A 23,809-nucleotide genomic window follows, 5' to 3' on the forward strand; every position below is an offset into this window, starting at 1 on the left:
ATTTCTTAACAAAAAGTCCTAAATTTGATCATTTTGATAGATTACTCTAGCGTCAGTGTATCCTAATATGACAAACTTGGACTCCTGAAAACGAAAAGATAACAAGATTCCCGTGACTGGGCTGGCGGCCCGTTAACGGGGACAACGTGATCAGATCATGGCCATACACAGAGAATTAAAGTGGGCCCATCAGCGGCCCACTCAAGCCCATGTGAGACAACCAGAAAATTCAAATAGTACACTTGGTGGCATTCAATTGCGCGTTTGAGAACGGAAAAAGTAGCCGTTACCTTTTTCTGAACCTTACAGATTTCATTCGACAAACACTTCTTAGTTCGTTCCAAAAACCCCTGAGAATTTCACTTCCTAAAAAAGCACCCAATCTTTGAAGCTTCCAAACGGGAAATTTTCCGTCGAAATTCAGGATTTTCCGGGCTGATTGGAAATCTCTCTCGAGATTTCTCTCCCTTTTTCTTTCGAGTTTTTCGAGCACTTCATTGCCGTAAGTTTCTCATCTCTTAATTTCTTTCTCTAGGGCCTTTTTCATTTTTTGTTTCCCGTTTTGGGTTTTCTTTGTCGTCAACTCTTTCTTTTCTTGGAGTTCCGGGTGAGTTTTGTTGATTTCACATTTAAAGATTTGTAGTTTCAAGAATGTGCTTCGTATATTATTTCCTAATAAAGATGATTTTCCGGGAATCTGGGGTTTTCTTTTGTTTTGATTTTCGTGTTTGGAGCAACTTTCCTTCATTTGTTATGCCTAATTTGCAACGTAAAAAGTTACCCTTTTTGTTAGAACAAAAGAAGAAAATTATATGTACTAAAAATGTTTCCTTTTTTTCCCCCCTTTTTGGGGCTGTTTAGTGTAAGTTAAGATAAGATGATGGTTGGGACACCAGCTACGCCATTGTCCAAGATACAAAGGACCCTTAGTTCTACTCCGGGAGGCCTGAGAGTTCGCGGCGAGAAAATATTAGTCACCGTTCGTGTGAGGCCATTAAGCAGAAGAGAGCAAGCATTGTATGATCTCATAGCTTGGGAATGCGTGGATGAACATTCCATTTTCTTCAACAGTCCGAATCAAGAACGAGCTCCGACTTCATACACATTCGGTACATCTTTTACTTATATACATGACCATGACAAGAAAAACCCTTGTGATGTTTAAAGTTGTTGAAATATTCCAACCCCACATGACTTTGGGAAAATTTTACTTTTATAGTGATTATTTTTGTATTTTATGAATGCTTGTGTTTGGTGTATTCGTAAGACTCTTTGGTTATGTTTAATGGGTGACAGATAAGGTTTTCGGTCCAAGTTGTGCAAATCAGAAGGTTTATGAAGAAGGCGCCAAGGATGTCGCCTTATCTACACTTAGGGGAATGAATGGTAACATTATGTTTACCAGGTTTAACTTTGATAAAGACGGTTTTGGGCCAAATTCAAGTTTTTCAACACTTTTCCTTTTCTGCAGCTACAATTTTCGCATATGGGCAGACTAGTAGTGGTAAGACATATACCATGAGAGGAATTGCAGAAAATGCTATTAAGGACATATATGACCATATAAGGAATGTAAGTCCTAATTATCTCTCTCCAGTTCCTATCATTTTGGTGTGCCAAATTTTAGTACATTATTGATGATTTTAAGCTGATGACTATGAATCAGTTGAGATTATGTAATATGTTATAACTTGGGGGTTCATTCTACATCACAGACCCCTGAGAGAGATTTTATCTTGAAACTTTCCGCTTTGGAGATCTACAATGAGACTGTTGTTGACCTTTTGAATCGCGAATCTGGTTCCCTGCGGCTTCTGGATGATCCTGAGGTACTTAGAATAAATTCATCTACTGAAGGAGCTTTAGATGGAACCTTCGGCATTTTTGTTTTTTACATTTCTTTTCGAAATGCAGAGAGGGACAATTGTGGAAAAACTAGTTGAAGAAGTTGTAAAGGATGGCGAACATCTAAGGCACTTAATCAGCATATGTGAAGGTAATAAATATAGTTCACTATGCATTTCAAGCCAAGAGTTTCCAAGTTTCCTAACCAACGACTGAATCTTCCTTCCCAAGCAATCATAGTTAACTCTTTTATTAACCTTTGGAAGCCATTATGGGAGAATTTGCTGATCTAGAAAGTTTATTGTCTATTGTACTACCAATTATATAAACGAATCTTCCTTCAATAAGAAACTTTTGTTCATATTTAATGCTTTTTGTCACATAATCACAAGAGGGTGTTGTCTTTTCAGCTCAAAGGCAAGTGGGAGAAACTTCTCTAAATGATAAAAGCTCAAGATCCCATCAAATAATCAGGCTGGTATGCTTAACTTATGAACCCTTTTACCCATCAAAGAAGATGAATATGCCAATATGGATTGAGCTTTCTATTCCAATATGGATTGAATTTGTGAACCTAGGCAGTGTTTTGGCAATAGCTTGTTCTAACTCATTCATGTGCTTCTCATAAAACAATGATAAAGGACTAAAAATAAAAATTCTGCTCCATGTTATAGATTTGAAGAATGGATAATCCATCACGCTCAAACATATTTGGTCAATTATTGCATGTCTATTTGTATGTCCAACGCTAATGAACAAGTTTCACTTTATTGAATTCAGACCATAGAGAGCAGTCTTCGGGAAAGTTCAGGGTGTGTGAAGTCCTTTGTAGCCAGCTTGGTAAGCTTATGTGTTCTTTCTCTACTCAGCGCTTTCTCTTATAGAAACAACAGTATATTTTGCTTAATCAAAGTTTCCAAACCTTGCAGAATCTTGTAGACCTGGCTGGTAGTGAACGTGCGTCCCAAACAAACGCAGATGGTACACGATTAAAAGAAGGTAGTCATATCAACCGTAGTTTGTTGACGCTTACAACAGTGATTAGGAAGCTAAGGTGAGCAAATGCAAAATGCCAATACTTCATCCATATGTAAAAGCAAAAGACTAGTTATGTTTTTGTTCCAAACCTAGAGAGAGAGAGAGAGAGAGAGAGAAGTGATAGATGATTGAGTCATTAATGGAGACCACAGTTGAATGGCTATACCTTCTACTAAATTTCATTTCCAGCATGCGGAATATGAAAATTAGTACTTAATGCTAAAATACTACTATGTTTTGACACTAGTTTATTCGTGAGCAATTAAGTTTAAAGAGCAATGTGATTCTGTCTCTTATGAGGTTTTCCTTTGCAGTGGTGGAAAAAGAAGTGGCCATATACCTTACAGAGATTCGAAACTCACTCGAATATTGCAGTCCTCACTCGGGGGGAATGCTCGGACCGCAATTATATGCACCATGAGCCCAGCTTTAAGCCATGTGGAGCAGACAAGGAATACACTTTCATTTGCAACTAGTGCAAAGGAAGTTACTAACAATGCCCAAGTAAACATGGTATGATTAGTAGTAGCAAAGTATAATCTCATACATTTCATTTATCAGAAGGAAAACCGATGGGCTTCGTGACTTATAAAAACTTCTGTTGCAGGTTGTTTCAGACAAGAGATTAGTGAAGCATTTGAAGAAGGAAGTGGCCCGACTTGAAGCAGAGCTGCGAAGTCCAGAGCCTTCTTCATTTTCATGCTTTAAGTCTTTGATAGCAGAGAAGGACTCGAAGATTGAGCAGGTATGTTTGCTTCTGAGTAATGTACTAGTTCCTAAGTTGATGATATCAGAAGTTAGTTAGAATATAATTTTATTGTTGGTTAACCGTCTAATAGCTTAAGTTTTTGGGAGAAATGGGCAAATTAACATGGTATCAAAATATGAGGTCCTAAATTCAAATTTGTGTTATTGCACTCTCCAAAATTGTTATTATATATTGGGTATTTAGTATGTTTCGGGGTAATAATCAAATGTTGTGTTGGGCCTTCTAAATATCCAAAAACAACCCTACTTTGGAGATTGATTTTTCTACTGAAATGCATTGGTAATTTGACGCCGAATTGGATATGCTTTAAGACTGATATTTATCTTCATTTGATTTAAAAAACAAAAACAAAACAAAACAAAAAAAGAACCAAATAGGACAAGGGGTTTGCATAATTCTTAACAGAACTTCAATCTAGTTCTCTATCTCTATTAAAAAAAATCAATTTTACAGATGGAGAGAGAAATGGAAGAGCTAAAGCGCCAGAGGGACCTTGCACAATCGCAGCTTGAATCAGAGAGAAAAGCACACAAGGTTCCAAAGGTACCATAGTGATATGACAGTATTTCCTTATGCTTGAATGTCATAAGTTTACAGAAATGATAAATCAATGTGTACATTTTTATGTGTCACTTTCAGGGATTGAATCAACGTGGACCATCTTCAGACGTCGTCAGGTGTCTCTCTTTCAATGATGATAATAGCGAGTCAGTTCTCGGAAAACTCACTCCTGAACCCCAGTCAAGAACCGCGGTTCGAAGGCAGGCAATGGTCAGGAGATCAGTCACTTCTACTGATCCTTCCACTCTAGTGCACGAGATCAGAAAGCTCGAGCAGCGCCAGAGGCAGCTTGGTGAGGAAGCAAACCGCGCACTTGAAGTGCTGCACAAGGAAGTTGCTTCCCACAGACTGGGAAACCAAGAAGCTGCTGAGAACATAGCAAAGCTGCTGTCTGAGATCCAGAGCATGCAAGTGGCTAACTCCGTTTGTGAAGAAACTGTGGTAGGAGGAGGAGATCAGGCCAATCTAATCGACGAAATCAGTCGGTTCAAATGTCAAGGAAGCACCATTGAGTCTTTAGAGAGAAAGCTTGAGAATGTTCAGAAATCCATAGACCAGCTGGTTTCATCTTTCGCCACTCATGAGGAGACTCCTTCCGAGTGCAAGACCACCCCACCAAGGAAGAAGAAAATCCTTCCTTTCAACTTGAGCAATAATGCAAATATGCAAAACATAATTAGGCCTCCATGTTCACCTTTGTCCTCTTCTTGTAAAGTTAGGGAGAATGAGAGAGAGAACAAGGCGCCCGAAAATGATGACGTGCCTAATGGTGGTGGAACGGTGCCATGGCAGTGTAGAGTTACTCCATTGAAGAGTGATGAAAGTGGTACTTGTGTGTCGTCAAGAGATGGCACTCCAATTGCTAGGAAGTCGAACTCGGTTAATGTGAAGAAGATGCAGAGAATGTTCAAGAATGCTGCTGATGAGAACATAAGAAGCATTAGAGCTTATGTAACTGAGTTGAAAGAACGAGTGGCAAAGCTGCAATACCAAAAGCAACTTCTTGTTTGCCAGGTAAAAAAAATGGCCTTTCTCATCCAATAATTCTCTTATTCTCTCCCACAAAGCAATCATGATTATCATCTTGACTAATTTTTCTTTCCAACTGTGATTAATACAATATAGGTATTGCAATTGGAGGAGTCAAATGAAGCTGGAGCTGAAGTAACAGAAAGTCTTGTTCCATCTCCTGAGCCATGGGAATTGATATTTGAGGAGGAGAGGAAGGAGATCATCATGTTATGGCACTTATGCCATGTTTCAATTGTTCACCGCACGCAGTTTTACATGTTGTTCAAGGGAGATCCTGCTGATCAGATGTACCTGGAAGTCGAACTTAGACGACTAACATGGTTGGAACAACACTTGTCGGATCTTGGCAATGCCAGTCCTGCCCTTTTAGGGGATGAACCTGCAGGCTCAGTTTCAGCAAGGTATAATTTCAAGTGTCTCTCTTAGGAGCAGTGCTACGCATCCTAACTCTTATCCCAAATCATCTTTTCATTTTTTTACTGGTAGATGCAATCTCAAAATATTAATTGACATGATGATTTCGTAAACACCTATAAATAATTTCTTAAAACGCTTATAAAAATGACGCGCCCATTTTTTTAACTGAAGGCTCACATGTCATGTTACTGTAAAGCTGGGATTCCTAAAGTTATTCTTGTAGAGCCTTTGTGACTGACCCTTCAAAAACTTGCTTTAATCTAGAACAATATGTCGATAAATTGATGTTCACTTTGTGGTTGCAGCATTAGGGCCCTTAAGCAGGAAAGAGAGTACTTGGCCAAGAGGGTGAGTTCCAAATTGACTGTGGAAGAGAGAGAAATGCTTTATACCAAATGGGAAGTCCCACCAGGAGGAAAACAAAGAAGGTTACAACTGGTAAACAAGTTGTGGACTGATCCTTATAACATGCAACATGTGCAACAGAGTGCGGAGGTTGTTGCAAAGCTTGTTGGGTTCTGTGAATCAGGTGAACATGCAAGCAAAGAGATGTTTGAGCTCACCTTTGTTTGCCCTTCTGATAAGAAGTCTTGGATGGGGTGGAATTTGATCTCAAATCTTTTGAACCTGTAATATAATATAAAGTGGTTGTACCACTTTCTTTTTTTTTTCTTTTTTTTTTTCATTCTTTGAAATATAGTTCTGTAAAAGCATTTCTTTTTCTTGCAAGCTTCATTAGTAGTAAGAAAGATTTCATGTTGTGATGATATTGTAATTAATTTGCGAGTCTAATGAGTATGATTAGTTTGTGTTAGTGTTGATATTGGTTAATTCCTCCTCCATGATTTGGATACCCAATGATTCAATTGGTTCTTCGAAGGTGAGGATTTTTCCATTGTGTTCTCAGATTGCTTACAATAGTGACGTTTTATAGTAACTCTTTCACAATTATGTATACATAACACAAAATACAGATAATAATAATTTTTACCATTAACTCCTGAAGATAAACACTTAGGGGATGTTTGGTACCTAGATTCGTTCCCTGATTCGAATCATGGTTCGTGATTCGCTACAGTATTTTCTATCACACCATCTTTAAAAGACTCCTGAAGATAAATACACGTAAATCGAAAATAATTTTAATTTATGAACCAAACGTCTCCTTATTATTTACACCATCTTTAAAAGTCTAACGATGTTTATGAGATATAAAGCTTTGGCTATTTCGTTAATAAAACTTACAGGAGGATGTCACATTAGAGTTGAGATAAAATAAAATTAAAAAAAAATTAAAAAATGAAAAAATAGATTGTGCTGACAATCTACATCTATTTCTTTTTTCTTTTTTAGATTATTTATTTTTATATATTTTTTTTATTATTTTATCCTTTCACATGTGACGTTCGTGCTATATATTTTATATAGGTAAACATCTAAAAATTGTATCTTAGAATAAATAACTTATCAACACATTTGTTAAAAACCGTAAATTTAAAAACCGTTAGGATAGGTAAACATGTAAAAGTAAATACGAAATTGAGATATGTGTACATATTATTCTTCTTACAATTTGAATTACAACATAAATTTTTTTATTACAGTATTTTTTCTTATAAAAATTTAAATTTAAATTTTCTTTATAATTTCAACTCAAATCTTTAACTCAAACGTACGAAAAAAATCTACAGAATCCCTAAAAAAAAACTCAGATTATTAAAAAAATCAAAAATAAAAAGATAGAGGGCATATCAGTCATTTAACATGGTCCATCTTAAGTCTCAACCCAAAGTTAGAAATACCTAAAACCCTTTCTTCTTTGCATCAAAATTTGCAGGGGGGACTTAAAAAATCCATTTGCAGGGGGAATCGCAGTCCAATCTGAGAAACAGAGAGAACACAAACAAACAGCCTCAATACCCGATTTTTAGCCTTCATTCATCGAAGAGAAACCAAAAAATAAATTAAAAAATGGGAAGAGAGAGAGACGCCGTCGTTCCGGTCCCAAAGCAAGCGCCGCCGCAGCAGCAGGTGTCTCAGATGGTGGAGCAGCTTCTCGCCGTCAATCCCTACAATCCCGAAATCCTCTCCGAACTCGAGAACTACGTCAATGAACAGGTCTTTTTTTTATTGATTTCTACAATTTGATTTTTGGCTTTCCATTTTTGATTGGGAAAAGGGTTAATTTATGGTTGATTTCTGAGAAAAAAATTGGGTTTTTTTTTTTGCCAGGTTTCGTCGCAGACGTACAGTTTGGATGCAAATCTCTGCCTTCTTCGCCTCTATCAGGTAATGTATAGTTTTTAATCTCTTTTGTTTTGATTTTTGTTTTGTTTTTTTTGCAGTTTTGTGAATTTCAAATAATCGGAATTTTGTACTTTTTGGGTTTATTTATTTATGTATTGTTATTGGTGTAGTTTGAGCCAGAGAGAATGAGCACCCAGATTGTTGCCCGCATATTGGTCAAGGTCCCCTTTTTTAATCCCAAATTTGAAATTGATTTTTTTATTTTGTATGAATTACTTTTCTGGATATATTGCGGAAATTATGTGTTCTTGTTTATGCTTTGGTTTAGGCTCTCATGGCAATGCCGGCTCCGGACTTTAGCCTTTGTCTTTTCTTAATTCCAGAAAGAGTGGTATGATTTCTCCATTTGGCGGACATACTTGCCAATTTCTCCATGTTTATGGGTTATGTGATGTAGAGACTGTAAATTTAATTTATCGAATTCGGATGATGGTTCAAACTTTTATGACTTTCTTGATTATTTAGCTGTTCATGCTGTCATGAACTTCAAGATTATGATAAAGAATTCCATGATTCATGATTGAGCTATTCCTGGTCATTGAGAAATATTGAATTGTGTTGGTTTTCTCTCTCCCTATTTTGATTATCAGCAAATGGATGAGCAATTCAAGACACTGATTGTTCTATCACACTATTTGGAGGTATGTTTCTATTCTTCTGTTCAATGTTCATTCAATTCATATGCTTGTTGAGTGGAACTATAGTTTTTTTTTTTTTTTGGCTGCAGACCGGGAGGTTCCGTCAGTTTTGGGATGAAGCAGCCAAGAGCTGTCACATAGTTGAAGCTGTACTAGGTATGTTCAATTGCAATCATGTAATTTTCTGGTTTATTCTCCTTTTTAGTGGCTTGATTTTAGGGGATTTGTGTTCCCCTTCTACTTGCTAATATGCTATTCTCATTTAGCACCTTGGATTTTCTGTTTCTTATGTTCTTTAATAAACCTCTTTCGTTTATGAGGACTTCTGTTTAATGAACATCGTCTTTAATTATAAATACAGGCTCATGTTGTATTCGTTTATAATTATTTTATGAGAAAGTATCTGTTTATTTTCATGTTTTAGGAAGTTTAGGTACCTTGGGTTTATAGTGCAGTACGAAGGAGATATAGAAGAGGATATTCAACATAGGATTAAGGCAGGGTGGGTTAAATGGAAGAATGATACGGGAGTTTTATGTGATGGCAAGATGCCTATTAAGTTGAAAGGAAAGTTTTATAGGACTGTATTCCACCCAGCTATGTTATATGGTAGTGAATGTTGGGCCATTAAGAGACAACATATATCTAAGATGAGAGTGGCAGAATGCGTATGTTAAGATGGATGAGTGGCCATATGAGAATGAATTGCATAAGGAATGAAGTTATTCGTAGTAAAGTAGGTGTAGCACCAATAGAAAATAAGGTGCACGAAGGCCGCTTGAGGTGGTACGGGCATGTCTAACGTAGACCGCTAGAAGCACTAGTTCGTGCTTGGGAGGACATTCTTATACCTAATACTAGGAGAGGGAGGGGTAGACCAAGAATTACGTGGACCGAAGTAGTTAGAAAAGACATTCTAGATTTAGGCCTTCAGGAAAGTTTAATTTCGAACAGAGCTGCGTGAAAAAGTGAAATCCATATAGCCGACCCCAATTAAGTTGGGATTAAAGCTTCTTGTTGTTGTTGTTGTTGTTGTTTTTGTTGTTGTTGTTTACACTTCAAACATGATTGGTGGTGAACTGTTTGGTAATTTCTGCAACTCAAGTATCTATCTAGTTCAATTATGACGTGCGGCATTTTTCTGCGAGATGGACGGTCTGGAAATTTAGACTTGTCACTAGTGCAAGATATAAAGAAACCTTTTCTATTGCATTCTAATTCATTCATTTGCTGCTCTAATGGCTTATGGCTTGTGCATAATATTTCCTCTATACAAACAAGTGTTGCATTTGGCTTATTGTTGGACTTTTAGTTTGCTGTTATGATCTTGCTGTCCTGGTCATATTTCTTTCTGTATGCATGTGTGTACTTTCCTGTGCCTATAGTATGGTTCACAAATAATTAATTGCAGGTTTTGAGCAAGCAATCCAAGCCTATGCAATTCATGTCCTTTCCTTGCTGTACCAGAAGGTTCCAAGATCTGTGCTTGCTGAGGTATATTTCTATGTTCATAGCGATTTCATGTGTTAAGATGCTAGTTGAAAGGTGAATCTTCAGGTTATATATATCATGGCTGCGTAAAGTAATCTGGTCATGTAATATTATATTGATCCATCGTGTAATACTCTAGTTTTGCATATGAAATCAGAGGTCATAAAGACATAGTGCTTTTGGTATTCTCTTTGTAAAGATTGTAATGTAGGATGAAGGATGTGTTACAGGCTATCAACATTGAAGGTCTATCCCTGGACAAATTTCTTGAGCACCAGGTAGCCAATAGCGGTTGGCTTCTCGAGAAAAGTCATGGGAAGGGGCAGCTCATTGTCCTACCACGCTCGGAATTCAACCATCCCACACTGAAGAAAAATGCAGCTGATGCGATTCCTGTGGAGCATGTCACCCGCATCTTCCCCATTCTTGGCTGATCGTTTTGCTGGGATTCAGCTGCATTTTCGATTCTCAAGATCAGTTATGGTGCTATCTTTACAGTAATTTTTCTCAATGCTTCATTTTTCTGTTGTAGCTTTTTTCTCTCTTGTTTCAGTAAAACAATTCGACACATTAAATCTCATAAGAAATTTCTTGGTTCTTGATTATATCTACCAAATACTTTTCAATGCTCCTCAACCGTCATCGGCCTTTCTTTAATGTTTAGCGATCTCACAGTGGTTGTTTATCTCAATGGCAGTCTACTTGTTGGTGGGAATATGAATGAAACAAGGGATTCCCTTCGATTGATGTTTACTAAAAAGAAAGGATATTTTACACATTTGCCCTTGAATCAGTATGATTTTAGCAACTTGCTCACTAAACTTTTAATTTTGACAAGTTGCCTTCTCAACTTGTAAAATTGTTTCAATCTGCCCTCATTTTGGTGATGATTATGTTAAATTAATGTCGAAAAAGCACGTTCGACAAAAAATTTTAACATCTCAATTGTAATATAGCACAAATCTTTTAATTATTCAACTTTTAATCTCTTAAATTTAATAAAAAATTGAGCTAAAATGAGGCACATTGTAACAATTTTATAAGTTTGGGAGGTTGATTGTGAAAATAAAAAGTTTAGAGGGTAATTTGTTAAACCATAACAAGTTCGGGGGTAATTATACTAAAAACCCAAAAAGAAATAGCAAAGAATTTATATTGGATCCTAGGTCAAAATATATCTTGTAAAATTGTATCATTGTGCTGCCTTGAGCTACAACTGTGCCAACACTGCTCCAATCGATGAGAATGGTTTCAAAGAGAGGTCTATGAGCTACAACCCAAAAAGTTTGTAGAATTTATATCAGAATCATGACTTTTTACTGCAGTAAAAAAGTTAAATGTGACTATTTTTAAGAATTTTTTACGTAGTAAAACTTGAATTATAAATTTAAATAGGTTAAATAAACGGGACTAATTTCTTTATATATAACTTAATTCAAGATTTGCAGTTGGAACTCATTTCATTTAATTTTCAAAAACAAAAGTATACTGAGAAATCATAAAAAATAAAAAATAAAAATGGGTTGAAAACGTAAACTTTTTTTTTTTTTCTTTTGGGTAGAGAAAAGGTTAAAACACTGTCAAGTTCACCATGCGTGGTGCACTACTAAAGCAGTACAAAACAAAATTTACATTTTATACTATAAAAGATTCCACTTATTAGCTCTTCAAAACAAAATAAAGATAGTAAATGAACGTGTACCAAAGAAAGGTCTGTAGACTGTAAAGGTATCAGAATTTTGCTAGAAAAGGGTTGGAGTGGGTCTTTTGTGAACATGAAACTGAGAACAAACGTAAAGGTGCACGAAACTTTCAGTCATTTTCACTCTTTTTTTGCCCTCTTGTCTGCAGTCACGTGGGACACCAGTGATTTCTCCATCAATTTTTAACAAGAAAGTAATTTGGCCTCTCAAAAAACCTTCTCAGGAAAAAAAAATTAAAAAAAAAAAGGTAGGGGCAACAAAATGCAATAAATGCATTAGTTCCATGACTCGCACGCCATCCAATTTAAAATGCAAGGACGAAAGTTGGACAATAGAAAGATAAAGGGAGGCAGTACAAGTAGAAACTTGTCCTCTTTTTTCAGTATTCATGTATTGAAATAAATGAGCACTTTAAGATAAACTCCAAATGATTCCTAGTTGCATTCAATTTTTTTTTTTTTTTTTTAAATACAAAACAGCAAAAGACTTGTCAGCCAACAAATTGAGTAAACATGACCAGAAAATGACACTCAACATTTACTCGTTCATTTAGTTGATGCGTTCAGATTAATTCTAAATTCAAATTTTGTAAGAAAACTCACCGACGGAAACTTTTTCGATTCAAATTTTCCGTGAGAAAAAAAAAATCAGAATCATGAGTTCAAGTTTTAGAACCAAACAGGTACCGCATGATTCTAAAAAAAAAACAAGAAAAAAAAAAGACATTGCATGACATACTCATTTGGGCACTCTTTTAACAGCAAACTAGGCAAAGGGAAAAACCCATGGAAACTTATGATTGAATACCCTCAACATGTTAAGAAGTACACTAAAATTTAGAGGCCCTAGGTCTGTCTTTGATAGCTCAAGGCTCGGTTCTACACTGGGACTTTCCCTCCCAGACGCTAGGTCCCCATCGTTAGTAACCCCCCTGACCATAGATTAGCATGAAGCAATATAAAAGAATCATCAACCTGCAATTCTAACACCATGGAGCTCCAACAAGGACGGCGAAAAATACTTACAAGAACAAAACCTAGAGTCACCACGAACTGCGCGGACGAAGGAAGAGCTCCTAAAAGAATTCTTTTAAAAAACTTGGACTATTTACTCTTTTGTACTTTTTGTATCAGGTTCCGACTAATTTTTTTCTTTTTCATGATGAAATCAATCATGTACGTCATACATGTGAGCAAGGATGATTGCATCTAGGAATAACATCCTTTTCGAGGATGCCGGTTCCATTCCTTTTGTTTCTCTCTAGTTCCCGGTGTCGGTGGCACGCATTCGATAATTCGTTATTCGTTGATAGGCATCTCTGGGACAGATTGAATCAAATGAGAAGGGAGCGAAAATGTAGTGTGTAACTTAAGACGAAAATTGAGCCAGACTTCAATGGCAGAGTGTTTCTCCAAAGTCCACCCAGTGAACAAAGCTATCTGAATATTCCTCGAGAACATTGGAACCCCGCCCAGTACCATAGGAGAGCTCTGTTTCGGTTCGCTCTCTCTCCTGCAGATAAAAGGTAAAAGTGTGATTACAACTAGACAGTAGATTTCAAAAACTGTAAATCTCATCTCTTCAACAAGAAAACTGGAATCCTAAGGAATATTAAGGAACGCTTCTGTATGATTGTCAATAAAAATCGTCAAAAGTTTCACAAGTACAACACCGTGGTTATAAATAACAACATCAATAGATTCAAAACACAGAAATTACTGGTCAACTTAGGTACCATTACATTGAAAAAGCATCAATGAGAACTAGATCCCCTGCCCCTGGTGTATATATTGTATCCTGCTAAGAATTTTATCTACTGTAAACCAAAATCTAATTAATTTTGAGTATCAACAAACTTAAACATGCATACAAGTCATCTTGGCACGAAATCACATAGTAATTACTTTAATTATAGAAAAATGCCAGCTTAAGTGTACGATTACCAACCTTCAAGCTGGAACCACATTCGCTTGTGGATGGGGTAGAATCTCCCATTAATCCATTAACAACATTCTCAGATGATAGTCCCTCATCTGGGGAGTTTGTGAGCAACGATGACCTGTACAAACCAAATTATCTAGTTATACCCTCCAAAATTTATTCCACCCTTTTTTTCTCCTTCAAAGGAAAGAAGAACAGTGACGTACACAATTATTTTTAACCCCACTCAAAATTTAATGTAATTGAGCAAAATTTCCCATTTTAGGAGATTTCTCTTTACTCTACGTCTGCGCATCAATTGTAAAGTTGTGCCCTCTAAACTCAAGAAAGAAAACTACCTCTCATATGGTTCTTCCTCGCATGAATTTCCAGAAGAAGATAGCCAGTCCAGATCAAGAAAGTTTGAGCAGTTGTACACATTACCGTGTTCAGAAAAGTAAATATTATCACTTTCATGGCCTCGGTCCCTTTGAACATCCCCAAAAAGTTGCCTACGAGGCATTGAGGGAGTGTACCTTCAGTTTTATTAAGAGAAGAATTCATCTGGCATATCAGGGCATTCACAACTTAGATATCTATATGCAATAATAGCAAGATGGTAACAAACCTTGCATAGGTAACATCACTTTCACAGGTAGATATTTCAGGAGATGATTCACTAAGAACCTTCTTGTCTTCCGATTCATCAGGCAAAACTGAATTAGAAAATTTCTCCTGCTTTCCATTTCTAGTCAACATAGGTGAGCTGCATTCACGAAGAATGTTTCCATCCGATAAAGATCTTTTGAAAATAGACCTATGGAAAAGATAAAGAGTTACAAACAAGTTCACCACATATCTAGATAGACAGTATATAAATTTTCCAAATAGTACGCTAAGACAAAAAAAAAAAAAAAAAAGTCCACACATCCTCTCTGGTCTGTAGTCATATTATCTCTTCGAAAATAAACAAAACAAATACCAGAGATCAGACCTAGAGACGATCAGTTCCATTAGTTCCCCAAAGAAATTTTGATTTCAAAACATTGTACTTAAAGTCTCAGACTGGATAATGAGATGAAAAGTCAACAGGAAATTACATCCCGAAAAGTCAAAAGGAAAGTACATCCTCGCAGGATACTCTTTTATTTGGAAGTTGGAACCATCCATCACAATAGAAAATAGGGACCATGCTTAAACATCAAATCTTGAAAGAAACTCCTTTAGGAAACTGGGGGAAAAAAGTGTGAAGAGTATGAAAAGTAAAATATAACGAGAAATTCTATTTCATGGTGATTTATTGATTGGGAGAAGTAGACTTTGCAGGTATCTTTGGAATGTTGTACTAGCCGTCACTTGGTCACTGTGGCTAGAAAGGAATTACAGAGTATTTGAAGATACTCAGGAGGATAGTAAAGTAGTTTGGGACAAAATATTGTATTGGGTAGCCATATGGCTCTATCAAACTAATGGTTTTGCTGGGTTTTCTTTTGCAGATCTCTCAAGGGGTTGAGACATGGTTATTCAGTAATATGGTCAGTTAAGTTTAGCTCTTCTTTCTTGTTGTAGTCTGTCATTTTTGTAATTCTGTTTTTGTAGGTGGACTCCTTGTCCCCTCTTTTCCATTAATAAATTTCTTTCGTTTCTTATCAAAACAAAAATGACGAGAAATTCTATTGGAGCAGAGACCAAGAATAGGCAAACCATAAAGCAGCTTTCTAAGGATCTTCTGGAAAAGAATCGAGAAAAAACGGAAGGCATGCACAATTTTTTTGTTTGAATCTCAAGGGCTTGACTAATTAGTAAGATACCTTCCATCTTCGTCTCTATCCCTCCCAGAATCGTAATGCTGATCTGAACCCAGCTCCCAGAGTGCAGGTTTACCCTGTTGTGGTTGGAAATGCCCCAGGAATCTGCTCAAGATTTATTAACCAAAAAGATCACTTCTAATACGGGATACATGAATTAAAATCCTAGTAAATTGCATAACATATATAAATGAGCAGAAACAAATATAAAAATGCCAGTATATATCAAGACATATTGCCCTCTATAATTCTCTCATGAGTTATAACAAGAATGAGACCCAATGCAAAACTTACATATTAATAGCATCTTGCTTCTCTGCATCCATGTATGCGTTACTGTAATAGCGTTGAAGAGTTCTGAAGAACTCCTGTGACTGGGTTGCTGCTCTCCATTGACCCCTTCTCTCAGAAAATATCTATCAAAACACCAAGATCAAAAAATGTAAGAAACGGGAGTGCAGAAACAAATAAAGTATTAAGCCAATTGCATAAAGACAATTGAAACAGTAAACACATCAAAGTACATGATGCTAGATGTACCTTGTTATGAGCTGCTGATCCGCCATATTGGTGTGCTAGTGTATCGCCCATTCTCTCATAAAAACCCATCAAATCATTAGCCAAAGGAGTATCAAGATCTATTTTTGGATTGTCCATGACTCCTAGAGCATGGAGCTGGTGCCCCAATGCAGCCAACCCATATGCATACTGCGCAACATTTGTGCGATCCAGGCAGTCTATACAATTGGTTCTCAGTACCCCTCTTTGAAACATGGGTTGCTTGACAGAATGATTTCCATTTGCAATACTGCTGTCCCCACTAGCTTTTCCATCTAAGTTTTCAGCATCCTCATTATTGTCATTAGAATGTCTTTCGGACGACAACTCACCATTGTTTACATTCCTGCATCATATCCAAATATAAACATAGCAATCAGTAAGCCAACGTTGCCAAAAATTCAACACTAAGAAAAATAACATCTCATAAATTCCTACGGCATGCCATTAAACTAAGTCATTTCTTCTCTAAAATAGATTTTTAGATTATTCACACCAATGTCCCCTCAACTTTAGGGCCATTCCCACTTTGCCCCTGAACTTTAAAAACTCTCATTTTGCCCACTGAACTTTGAATTACTCCCACTAAACCCCCTCAATTAAAATTTCCATTAGAAACAAACGGCAATTTAAAAAAAAAAAGGGTTAAGTGTTGTTTTTAATGGAAATTTTAACAAAAAGGGTTAAGTGGGACTAATTCAAAGTTCAGAGGTAAAGTAGGAGTTTTTAAAGCTCCAGGGGTAAAGTGGCAATGACCCTAAGCTAAAGGGGCACCGGTGAGAATAATCCTAAATTTTTTAGGGGGAAAAACCGGGGGAAAAACCTGGATGTTGCATCATTTTTAATAGTTCCATCTAAAATGTTTCAGACAAAAACAATAGAACACGACAACAGCCTATTGAACCGAGTTTTTCTGAATTGTACAATGTCTTCTCTTCGAAAAAATCAAACTTCAATAAAATAAGGAGAAAAAAAAGGCCATCACCGCACAGTGGCACGTTTTAAGTATAATAGACTCTCAATTGTCAATATCTTAACAAAAAGAAAATCATCCAAATCAGCAAAGCAAACTTACTCAAAGGAAGGCCACTTAAGAGAGAACTCAGGCACCAAGGCTGGTGTTACTTGACAATAGAAGAAACCCGTTAGCGTCAATGCATAAGCAGCCACCTTACCAAGAAGTAGCAATGCATTTGTAGCTTTGCTGGAAGAGGAAAGAAAAGAAGGCAAGTTTTTTAGGCAAGATGAAACCCCAAATAGTGGTAATATCATAATCTTGGGAGGAAGAACACCAAAAACTATAGTAAACATACCTCCGAGAATGTTTATGCAGATCCCAGTGAAGGAATCTAAGACGGTTCTCTTCAGATAAATCTTTATTGATAACTTCAATTGCATTAGCAAACTCTGCTCGAAGTATGGACTCCCGAGGCTTCCTCTCTTGCGTCTGTTGATTGCCCAAACAAACAAAGAAACAAAAAAAGAAAAAGAGAAACATTAATCAAGAGTTTCTCGAAGGATATATGAAGCAAACCAGATTATCAAGTATCTGAGGTTTTGTATCCCGCTAAACCCTCCTCATTTATCACAATTTAATTTGGAACCAGTCTCTTATCTTCGATAACATTTAAGCAAAACAGAAGAGGAAAAGCAGAATAACAAGCTGGAAGACATAAAAAAGACAAAATTACCAGTGAATTATCCGCCAATAAAAAAATTTACCTTGATCAGATTCAAAATAATAATAGGGTTTCCATATCTTTTGACAAGATTCTCAAAGTGCAGTCTAGTGGCTTCGTAGTTCTGGTCCTTCTTTGACACTGAAAAAAACACATATCTGTAAATAAATTGGACAGTGACATGTAATTGCTATAAATTATGCAAGGACTTATGCCAGACTTACGTATGATATCTGGTTTAATATTCAAACGTGAAGTTTCTTGTGACCAGAAAAGAGGAATTGAGCCGCGGTTCTGGACGACTGAGCTTATTTGCATCGGAAGTCCATCGGGAACATCTTCAAAAACAATTTGTTCAGTCTCAACATCATTTGCTACTCTGCCCTTTTCATTCACACCTCGCTTTAGATATCTATATGACAAGAAATAAGTAATTGAAGAACATACATCAGACTCTATTTTATAGTTGGTACAGAACGAAAATCTCATGGCAAATTTGACAACTGGAATAGCATTGCTAAAACAAACTGCAGCAGCCAATTTTAAAAGAAAGTCCAGAAAATAAATAGCCATTGTTTCCTTTCCTACGCAACTATAAACATTAGTCAAGAACCACCAAGTAGAATGTAATCGTTTTTTCCTCTAGCACATCCATTCAGATCCAAAGCACAGTAGTAGTTCTTGGACGGAAATACGAATTACACTCACCTGGTACCAGCATAATGACGTGAACGTCTTGCGATAAGGGTCAGTTTGAAGTCACGTCCAGATACTGAGAGGGTAGCCTATAATTGAAGGGCATGAGAAAAATTACTCAAAAATCAGATACTGAAAGTATAGTAATTAAATGAGGTTAAGCTTTGTAATAATGTATAAAATATAGGAAGCTTAGAACGTTTCAAGAAGTTGGTACATGGATAAATCATATCCTATCCAACAAAAGAACGATCAAAGTGACGCATAAGTTGAGGAGCTACTTTCATTCCTTGAATAACTGGATATATTCCATTTCCAAAAATAAAGATCACATAAAAGGGAGAAAAAAAAAAGATATCTTCTTAGAGATGACAACCTACCCTCTTTCTTTTTTATTTGATTAATGTTTATCGGTCAAAAATGGTGGATAAATAAACATAAATGCCTGTGCAAATCTTATGTGTAGAACTATTCTTTTTCTTTTTTATTTTATGTCCAAAACTCTTCCTCGGCCAGGATTAGGTAACTCCATGGATTCGTATACTTGAAAATCAAATAACAAGAGGACAAAAGCACCAGTGAAAGCACCTGAAAGAAGAAGCAATCTTGCCACAATAGTTCTACACTAAAGGAGGAAAATTACTGAGCTTGCTTCAAAAATTTACTTTTATTGATTATTCTTATTATTCTCTAACTGCTATCTAAAGCTCACCTGTTTAAAAAATCCATATACTAACGCAACAGTCCAAACAGTATTTTGGAGATGATTCCGTATTCCACGAGTTAAGAACTCATTCCAGACAAACATAGTTTCATAAACTACATGGCCTGTTGCGTTATTGCAGATGTTCTTTTGAAGACTGCGCATAACATGATATGAGTAGCTGAAAAAGAAGTCCTTTGTAAGGTCCACCGTGCATAAGAGCTTCTTGTATCTAAGCCATCAATAAAACAGAATAAAGGATTAACAGCTATTGCCAAACAAAAAAGACTTGGGCCAAAAATAAAGTCCTAAAGAGAAATGAAATAACATGTCTGGATATGATTTCTAACAGACAGAAAGAATGTTCCTCTAGAACTTTGCTAGTTCACCTAGAAAACCAGAAGAAAGATAATAAACTAACAAAGATTGCCCTTATATATTCATATAGCAATGATTCCTCGATATGTACTGCCAACAAATATGAATCAACCATAAAATTCAAACTTCCAGACAGAGAACAAATAATTCAAAACATATAGACAAAATAACATCGGTTTAACACTTTACAATATTCTATTAATTCCATATAGGTCTAAAGAATAGGGGAAATGGAGAAGAATGAAAGTTGAGAAACATTTAATTCCCACAAAATACTGAGACAAATAGTGTAATTTTCCAACTAATATTTTGTTCCCTTGAGAAGGGCCATGGACAAGATACATTTATATATAGAATGGACTAGAGACCTGCTCTCATTCCTAGAATTTGCGATACTGGAATGCACCGAGGAATTCGGAAGAGGAATCATTTCACTCTTGGAGATGGCATATACTGTGTGCCCACATATTGCTCCAATCTGTCGTCTTTTCGTGATAAGCAGCATGTAATACGGGCCCAAAAATTTGATGAACCCTAAAACAACAAGGAAAAAGGGAATGCGTGAGTTTTCCTAATGCTCCTAATGAATGACAAATGTTCGAAAACATGAACACAAAAAACCCACATACCAACAATCCCATAACAAGTGGTGACAAACTTAAGTCCACCAGTTGACTTGTTTCCTTCATGTATCCGCCTCAACAGGTCAGAACACTCCCTTTCCGTATACGTGGTAGAATCTTCGCGAATGTTTAGCTCGGAAGGATCTTGCCGATCGATTTTCAGCACTCTCCAATATGTTCTACTCTTATCCCTTCCTATCATGTAAAATTTCTACACCAGAAAAAAACACCAAAAAAAAATGTTCTTAATCACAAAAACTTGCCAAAGTTCACTAAAATTGTAGATTAAAACAACACCCTTTATAACAATAGCATCTAATTAAAACTCAAAGAAACCACCATGGGAGATCTAATTGCTGATTTTGACCAACAACAGATTCATAATTCCACAACACGAACAACAAATGGCGAAAAATTGAATAGATCCGATTGAAACCGAGCAAAAAGCGAAAAGGAATTGTCGAAGCGAATTTTACCGATCGAGTCTCGTAGAGCCTGAATTTCTGCATGTAGGCGTGGTCGGGAGGAGGCAAGCGCTCCTCCGAGTCGTGAGAGGACGAGTGCTCGTTCTCTGAGGACGCCATGGACGATTCAGAATTCAGATCTCCCCCGAGCCTCAGGCTCAGGGACAATATCAGTACGGCATGGAGGAGATCATATACCGAAAAAAAAAAAAAAAAAAAAAAAAAAAAGTTTATTCACGGAATTCAACACCCGAGAATCCCCATACAAACACGATACAGTTCGGCTGTTTCAAATACAACATTTCCCGATCAAAACCTCTTCTTCTCCGAAGAAAAAACGAAACCTCAAGCTCAGCTCCAACTCCAAAGTTTGACCTTTCTCGTTCCAGAACCTTCTCCGCTCATCCACGGAGAATTCCTGATCCTCGCCTTTTCTTCTCCGCCCGTGATCCGAGATCGAATTTGTCGCAATACAATCACGAAATCACACTCAGCTCAGTATTTGTTTACACACACACAGTGTATATGTCTATATATATAACTATATATATATATATGTATGAATATAAATATGTGTGTGTGTGTATGTACTATATACGCAGAGAAAAAGGAGGAGGAGAGAAGGTGAGGAGTTTTTTGAAAAATGGAAGCTTTATAAGGAAGGAAAGGAGAAGATCGAGCAGAAAATTTGGGGGAGCAAAAAGAAAGGGAAATTGATGGGAGGTTCGAGAAAGAGAAAAAGGGAAGAGATTTTGGGGCTTCGGAAAAACCAGGAAGTATTGGAAAGTGAGAGAGAGATAGAAGAGAGAAGAAGAAGCTAATAATTGACGGTGTTAGAATTGTAAATTTTAATTTATTTTTTGGTGTTTTCAGTTTTTTTTTTTTTTTTTTGTGAAATACGCAGATAGATAGATACAGAGAGAGAAAGGTAAGGTTAGGGAAGAAGGCCAAACTCCAAAGTAAAGAAGCAAAGCTCTTCTTTCTTTATTTTTCTTCTCTCCAGATCCAGATGGAAAGAGATGATCAAAACCACAACTTCGGTGACCGCTCCATCCACACATTATTTAATGAAAATATTTATTTATTTATTTTTAATATAGTGTGTGTAAAAAATAATGAAATAATGTGACAACAACACCAACAAAAAAAAAAAGTGCTAATTATTGATGTATTGTTGTTGTTGTGTGAAATAAAGATAGAGACCTTGTGTTAATTTTTTTTAATTTTTTTTATTATTTTGATTTCTTGAAATTTTCTTAGCTGACTTTTGGCTGCTTATTAATTCATTTCCAGCCGACATAAATACCAATCCAAAATTTTACCATATTGAAAATTCGCAGATCTTGTCATTTGAGTTTCCTTATAAAAAAAAAATGCTTTTTTTTTTAATGAAATTATTGTGTAAAAAGCCTATGCTTAAGGTTGAAGCTAGACGATTTTATATACATCTTACAGAAACTCTTTTCTTATTTCAAGTTTGGAATTTTTTCTTAATAATGAGAGCTCAAGTGGATATTGTTTTCAGCGAAATTGGCAGAAGCAAAAAATTACTGAGAGATTTTGCTAAAAAAAAAAATATAGGACCATTTTCCTAATAGTGGAAAACAAGTTAGCCCAACAAAAGTTTCCAATTTGCAACAAATTGGTTATCCCAATTTTACATTTATGAAATATCATTATTATAACAATATATATTCGTTATCAGAGCAGTTAAAAAATGGCGGGTGAAGCAGGTAATTGTAGATTTAAGGAGGGCATGACCAGTGGCGCTGCCACTGTGGTTAGTGTAATATCTATTAGCTTTGGATTCTTTTGAAAAAAAAAAAAGAAAAAAGAAAAAAGAAAAGTAAAGTCCTACCAACACAATTGGACATTAGAAATGAAGAATAATGTTAAGGATCCAATTTTTTTCCCCTTTTTCTACTAACTTGTATGATGTGATTAAGATATGTATAAATTAAGCATAAATTTTTCTACAAAAGTCTATGTCCTAATATTAACTCTATAAAAGTAGTATTTCTCTAATTTACCCACTTATATAAAATGTAAATCGCGTTTTTTAACCAGTAACGTCAAAACTTCTCACACTATTAAAAAGAATAAAAAAAAGGTTTATTTCAATTAATTTTAACAAATTAAATTCTACATTGCTTGATGTCGATTTGGTAATTATATTAATTTAGTAAATAATAACACGTTTAAAGTGTTAAACATAAGATATGGTGATGTGCCGTGCAGTCCACCAAAACTCAAAAAGAACTCACAAAATCTTGGGTTCACAATTCTCACAGTTGCACCCACGATTAGCTGTCGTTTTTGGTACGTGACACCCTCCCAATAATTGATCGCTGTTTACATCCGGGTCGTTTGGGATTTACACGTGCTAGGGAGTCCAACCCCGTACAGCTAAAACAAAAGCCCACAAATAAGAGCAAAACCTAGATGGGAAATTTACAAGTTTGTCACTTTTGTAATCTCCAAATCAAAAAGTGACCTTTCCAACTTTCCCAATATGGACAAGAAAAATGGGCAATCTAACTCCTGGTGCCACACAATACAATTGTGCCAACGAAAAAATATATATATTTGATTTGTCACATGCTAAGTTTGAAGCAAACATGTGAAATTGATTTAAGATAAAGCTAAATTCATTAGCAAAAGGGTTAAACTTAGTGAATGTTTGGTTTATAGATTCAGAATTATGATTCAGAACTATTCTTGTTTTACGTGTATTTTTTATGAGAGAAAAACACTGTAAAAAATCGTGAATCGTGATTCAAAATTATAGACGAATATAAGAAACAAACATCCCCTTAGTCTCCGAATCGCACGCTAAATCTCATTTGATCTATTAAATTATTCCAAATTAGTCTTTTTACTCATCCGGTTGTTACAATCTCAACAACAACAAAAAAAGTTCAATTTCTTTTGTAGTAATTATGCCTAAACATAAAAAATTACAGAATTAACTCTCATTAAACCGCATGCTGAACAACACACCTTTTTTTTAATAAGATTTTAACATTCGAATAGACTGAAGGACTAATTTAGGCAATTTCATAGGTAAATGGCCCATAATAAGATATTTTAGCCGTCAAACACTAAAATTAAATTTGACTTATAGTCTGAAAACAAAAATTGTGATTACAACATAAAAACCATTTAAGTCCTTGTTTATT

General features: G+C 35.9%; 3 protein-coding genes across 5 annotated transcripts; 2 read left to right on the top strand and 1 right to left on the bottom strand.

Annotated features, from left to right (window-relative positions):
* Window positions 1-346: 346 nt before the first annotated feature.
* On the top strand, window positions 347-6,295 carry LOC21402492 (kinesin-like protein KIN-7B). The gene is made up of 15 exons (XM_010108773.2): window positions 347-502; window positions 862-1,109; window positions 1,297-1,386; window positions 1,472-1,572; window positions 1,716-1,829; window positions 1,915-1,996; window positions 2,256-2,323; window positions 2,626-2,685; window positions 2,775-2,899; window positions 3,198-3,396; window positions 3,491-3,628; window positions 4,106-4,195; window positions 4,292-5,227; window positions 5,339-5,646; window positions 5,968-6,295. Exons 2-15 carry the CDS (start codon window positions 878-880, stop codon window positions 6,293-6,295), a joined length of 2,871 nt encoding a protein of 956 aa, XP_010107075.1. The 5' UTR covers window positions 347-502; window positions 862-877.
* Window positions 6,296-7,482: 1,187 nt separating this feature from the next.
* On the top strand, window positions 7,483-10,727 carry LOC21402493 (eukaryotic translation initiation factor 3 subunit K). The gene is made up of 8 exons (XM_010108774.2): window positions 7,483-7,780; window positions 7,895-7,951; window positions 8,080-8,130; window positions 8,238-8,300; window positions 8,560-8,610; window positions 8,697-8,763; window positions 10,019-10,101; window positions 10,329-10,727. Exons 1-8 carry the CDS (start codon window positions 7,634-7,636, stop codon window positions 10,530-10,532), a joined length of 723 nt encoding a protein of 240 aa, XP_010107076.1. The 5' UTR covers window positions 7,483-7,633; the 3' UTR covers window positions 10,533-10,727.
* Window positions 10,728-12,567: 1,840 nt separating this feature from the next.
* Window positions 12,568-21,216, bottom strand: LOC21402495 (phosphoinositide phosphatase SAC3). 3 transcript variants are annotated; one of them, XM_024172729.1, is made up of 16 exons: window positions 20,643-21,216; window positions 20,173-20,377; window positions 19,912-20,077; window positions 19,175-19,397; window positions 18,475-18,551; window positions 17,991-18,178; window positions 17,810-17,907; window positions 17,401-17,534; window positions 17,163-17,291; window positions 16,070-16,433; window positions 15,824-15,945; window positions 15,533-15,634; window positions 14,350-14,487; window positions 14,081-14,257; window positions 13,749-13,860; window positions 12,568-13,313 (listed from the first exon to the last, which is right to left on the bottom strand). In XM_024172729.1, exons 1-16 carry the CDS (start codon window positions 20,748-20,750, stop codon window positions 13,194-13,196), a joined length of 2,463 nt encoding a protein of 820 aa, XP_024028497.1. In that variant the 5' UTR covers window positions 20,751-21,216; the 3' UTR covers window positions 12,568-13,193. The 3 variants fall into 3 exon arrangements, with proteins under 3 accessions (XP_024028497.1, XP_024028496.1, XP_010107078.1); XM_024172728.1 differs by having other exon boundaries at window positions 14,081-14,233; window positions 14,350-14,538; XM_010108776.2 differs by having other exon boundaries at window positions 14,350-14,538.
* Between the last annotated feature and the right edge of the window lie 2,593 nt (window positions 21,217-23,809).

The sequence above is a fragment of the Morus notabilis genome, unplaced genomic scaffold, assembly GCF_000414095.1.
Source record: "Morus notabilis unplaced genomic scaffold, ASM41409v2 Scaffold1303, whole genome shotgun sequence".
Classification (NCBI taxonomy): Eukaryota; Viridiplantae; Streptophyta; class Magnoliopsida; order Rosales; family Moraceae; genus Morus; species Morus notabilis.

Coding starts and splice junctions, on each gene's coding strand:
- LOC21402493 (XM_010108774.2), top strand. CDS start 7,634: ATGGGAAGAGAGAGAGACGCCGTCGTTCCGGTCCCAAAGCAAGCGCCG. Junction 7,781..7,894: donor AGAACTACGTCAATGAACAG/GTCTTTTTTTTA, acceptor TTTTTTTGCCAG/GTTTCGTCGCAGACGTACAG. Junction 8,131..8,237: donor TTGCCCGCATATTGGTCAAG/GTCCCCTTTTTT, acceptor GCTTTGGTTTAG/GCTCTCATGGCAATGCCGGC.
- LOC21402495 (XM_010108776.2), bottom strand. CDS start 20,750: ATGGCGTCCTCAGAGAACGAGCACTCGTCCTCTCACGACTCGGAGGAG. Junction 20,378..20,642: donor GGCTCTACGAGACTCGATCG/GTAAAATTCGCT, acceptor TTTCTGGTGTAG/AAATTTTACATGATAGGAAG. Junction 15,635..15,823: donor AAGCAAGATGCTATTAATAT/GTAAGTTTTGCA, acceptor AATCTTGAGCAG/ATTCCTGGGGCATTTCCAAC.
- LOC21402492 (XM_010108773.2), top strand. CDS start 878: ATGATGGTTGGGACACCAGCTACGCCATTGTCCAAGATACAAAGGACC. Junction 1,110..1,296: donor TCCGACTTCATACACATTCG/GTACATCTTTTA, acceptor AATGGGTGACAG/ATAAGGTTTTCGGTCCAAGT. Junction 1,830..1,914: donor GGCTTCTGGATGATCCTGAG/GTACTTAGAATA, acceptor TTCGAAATGCAG/AGAGGGACAATTGTGGAAAA.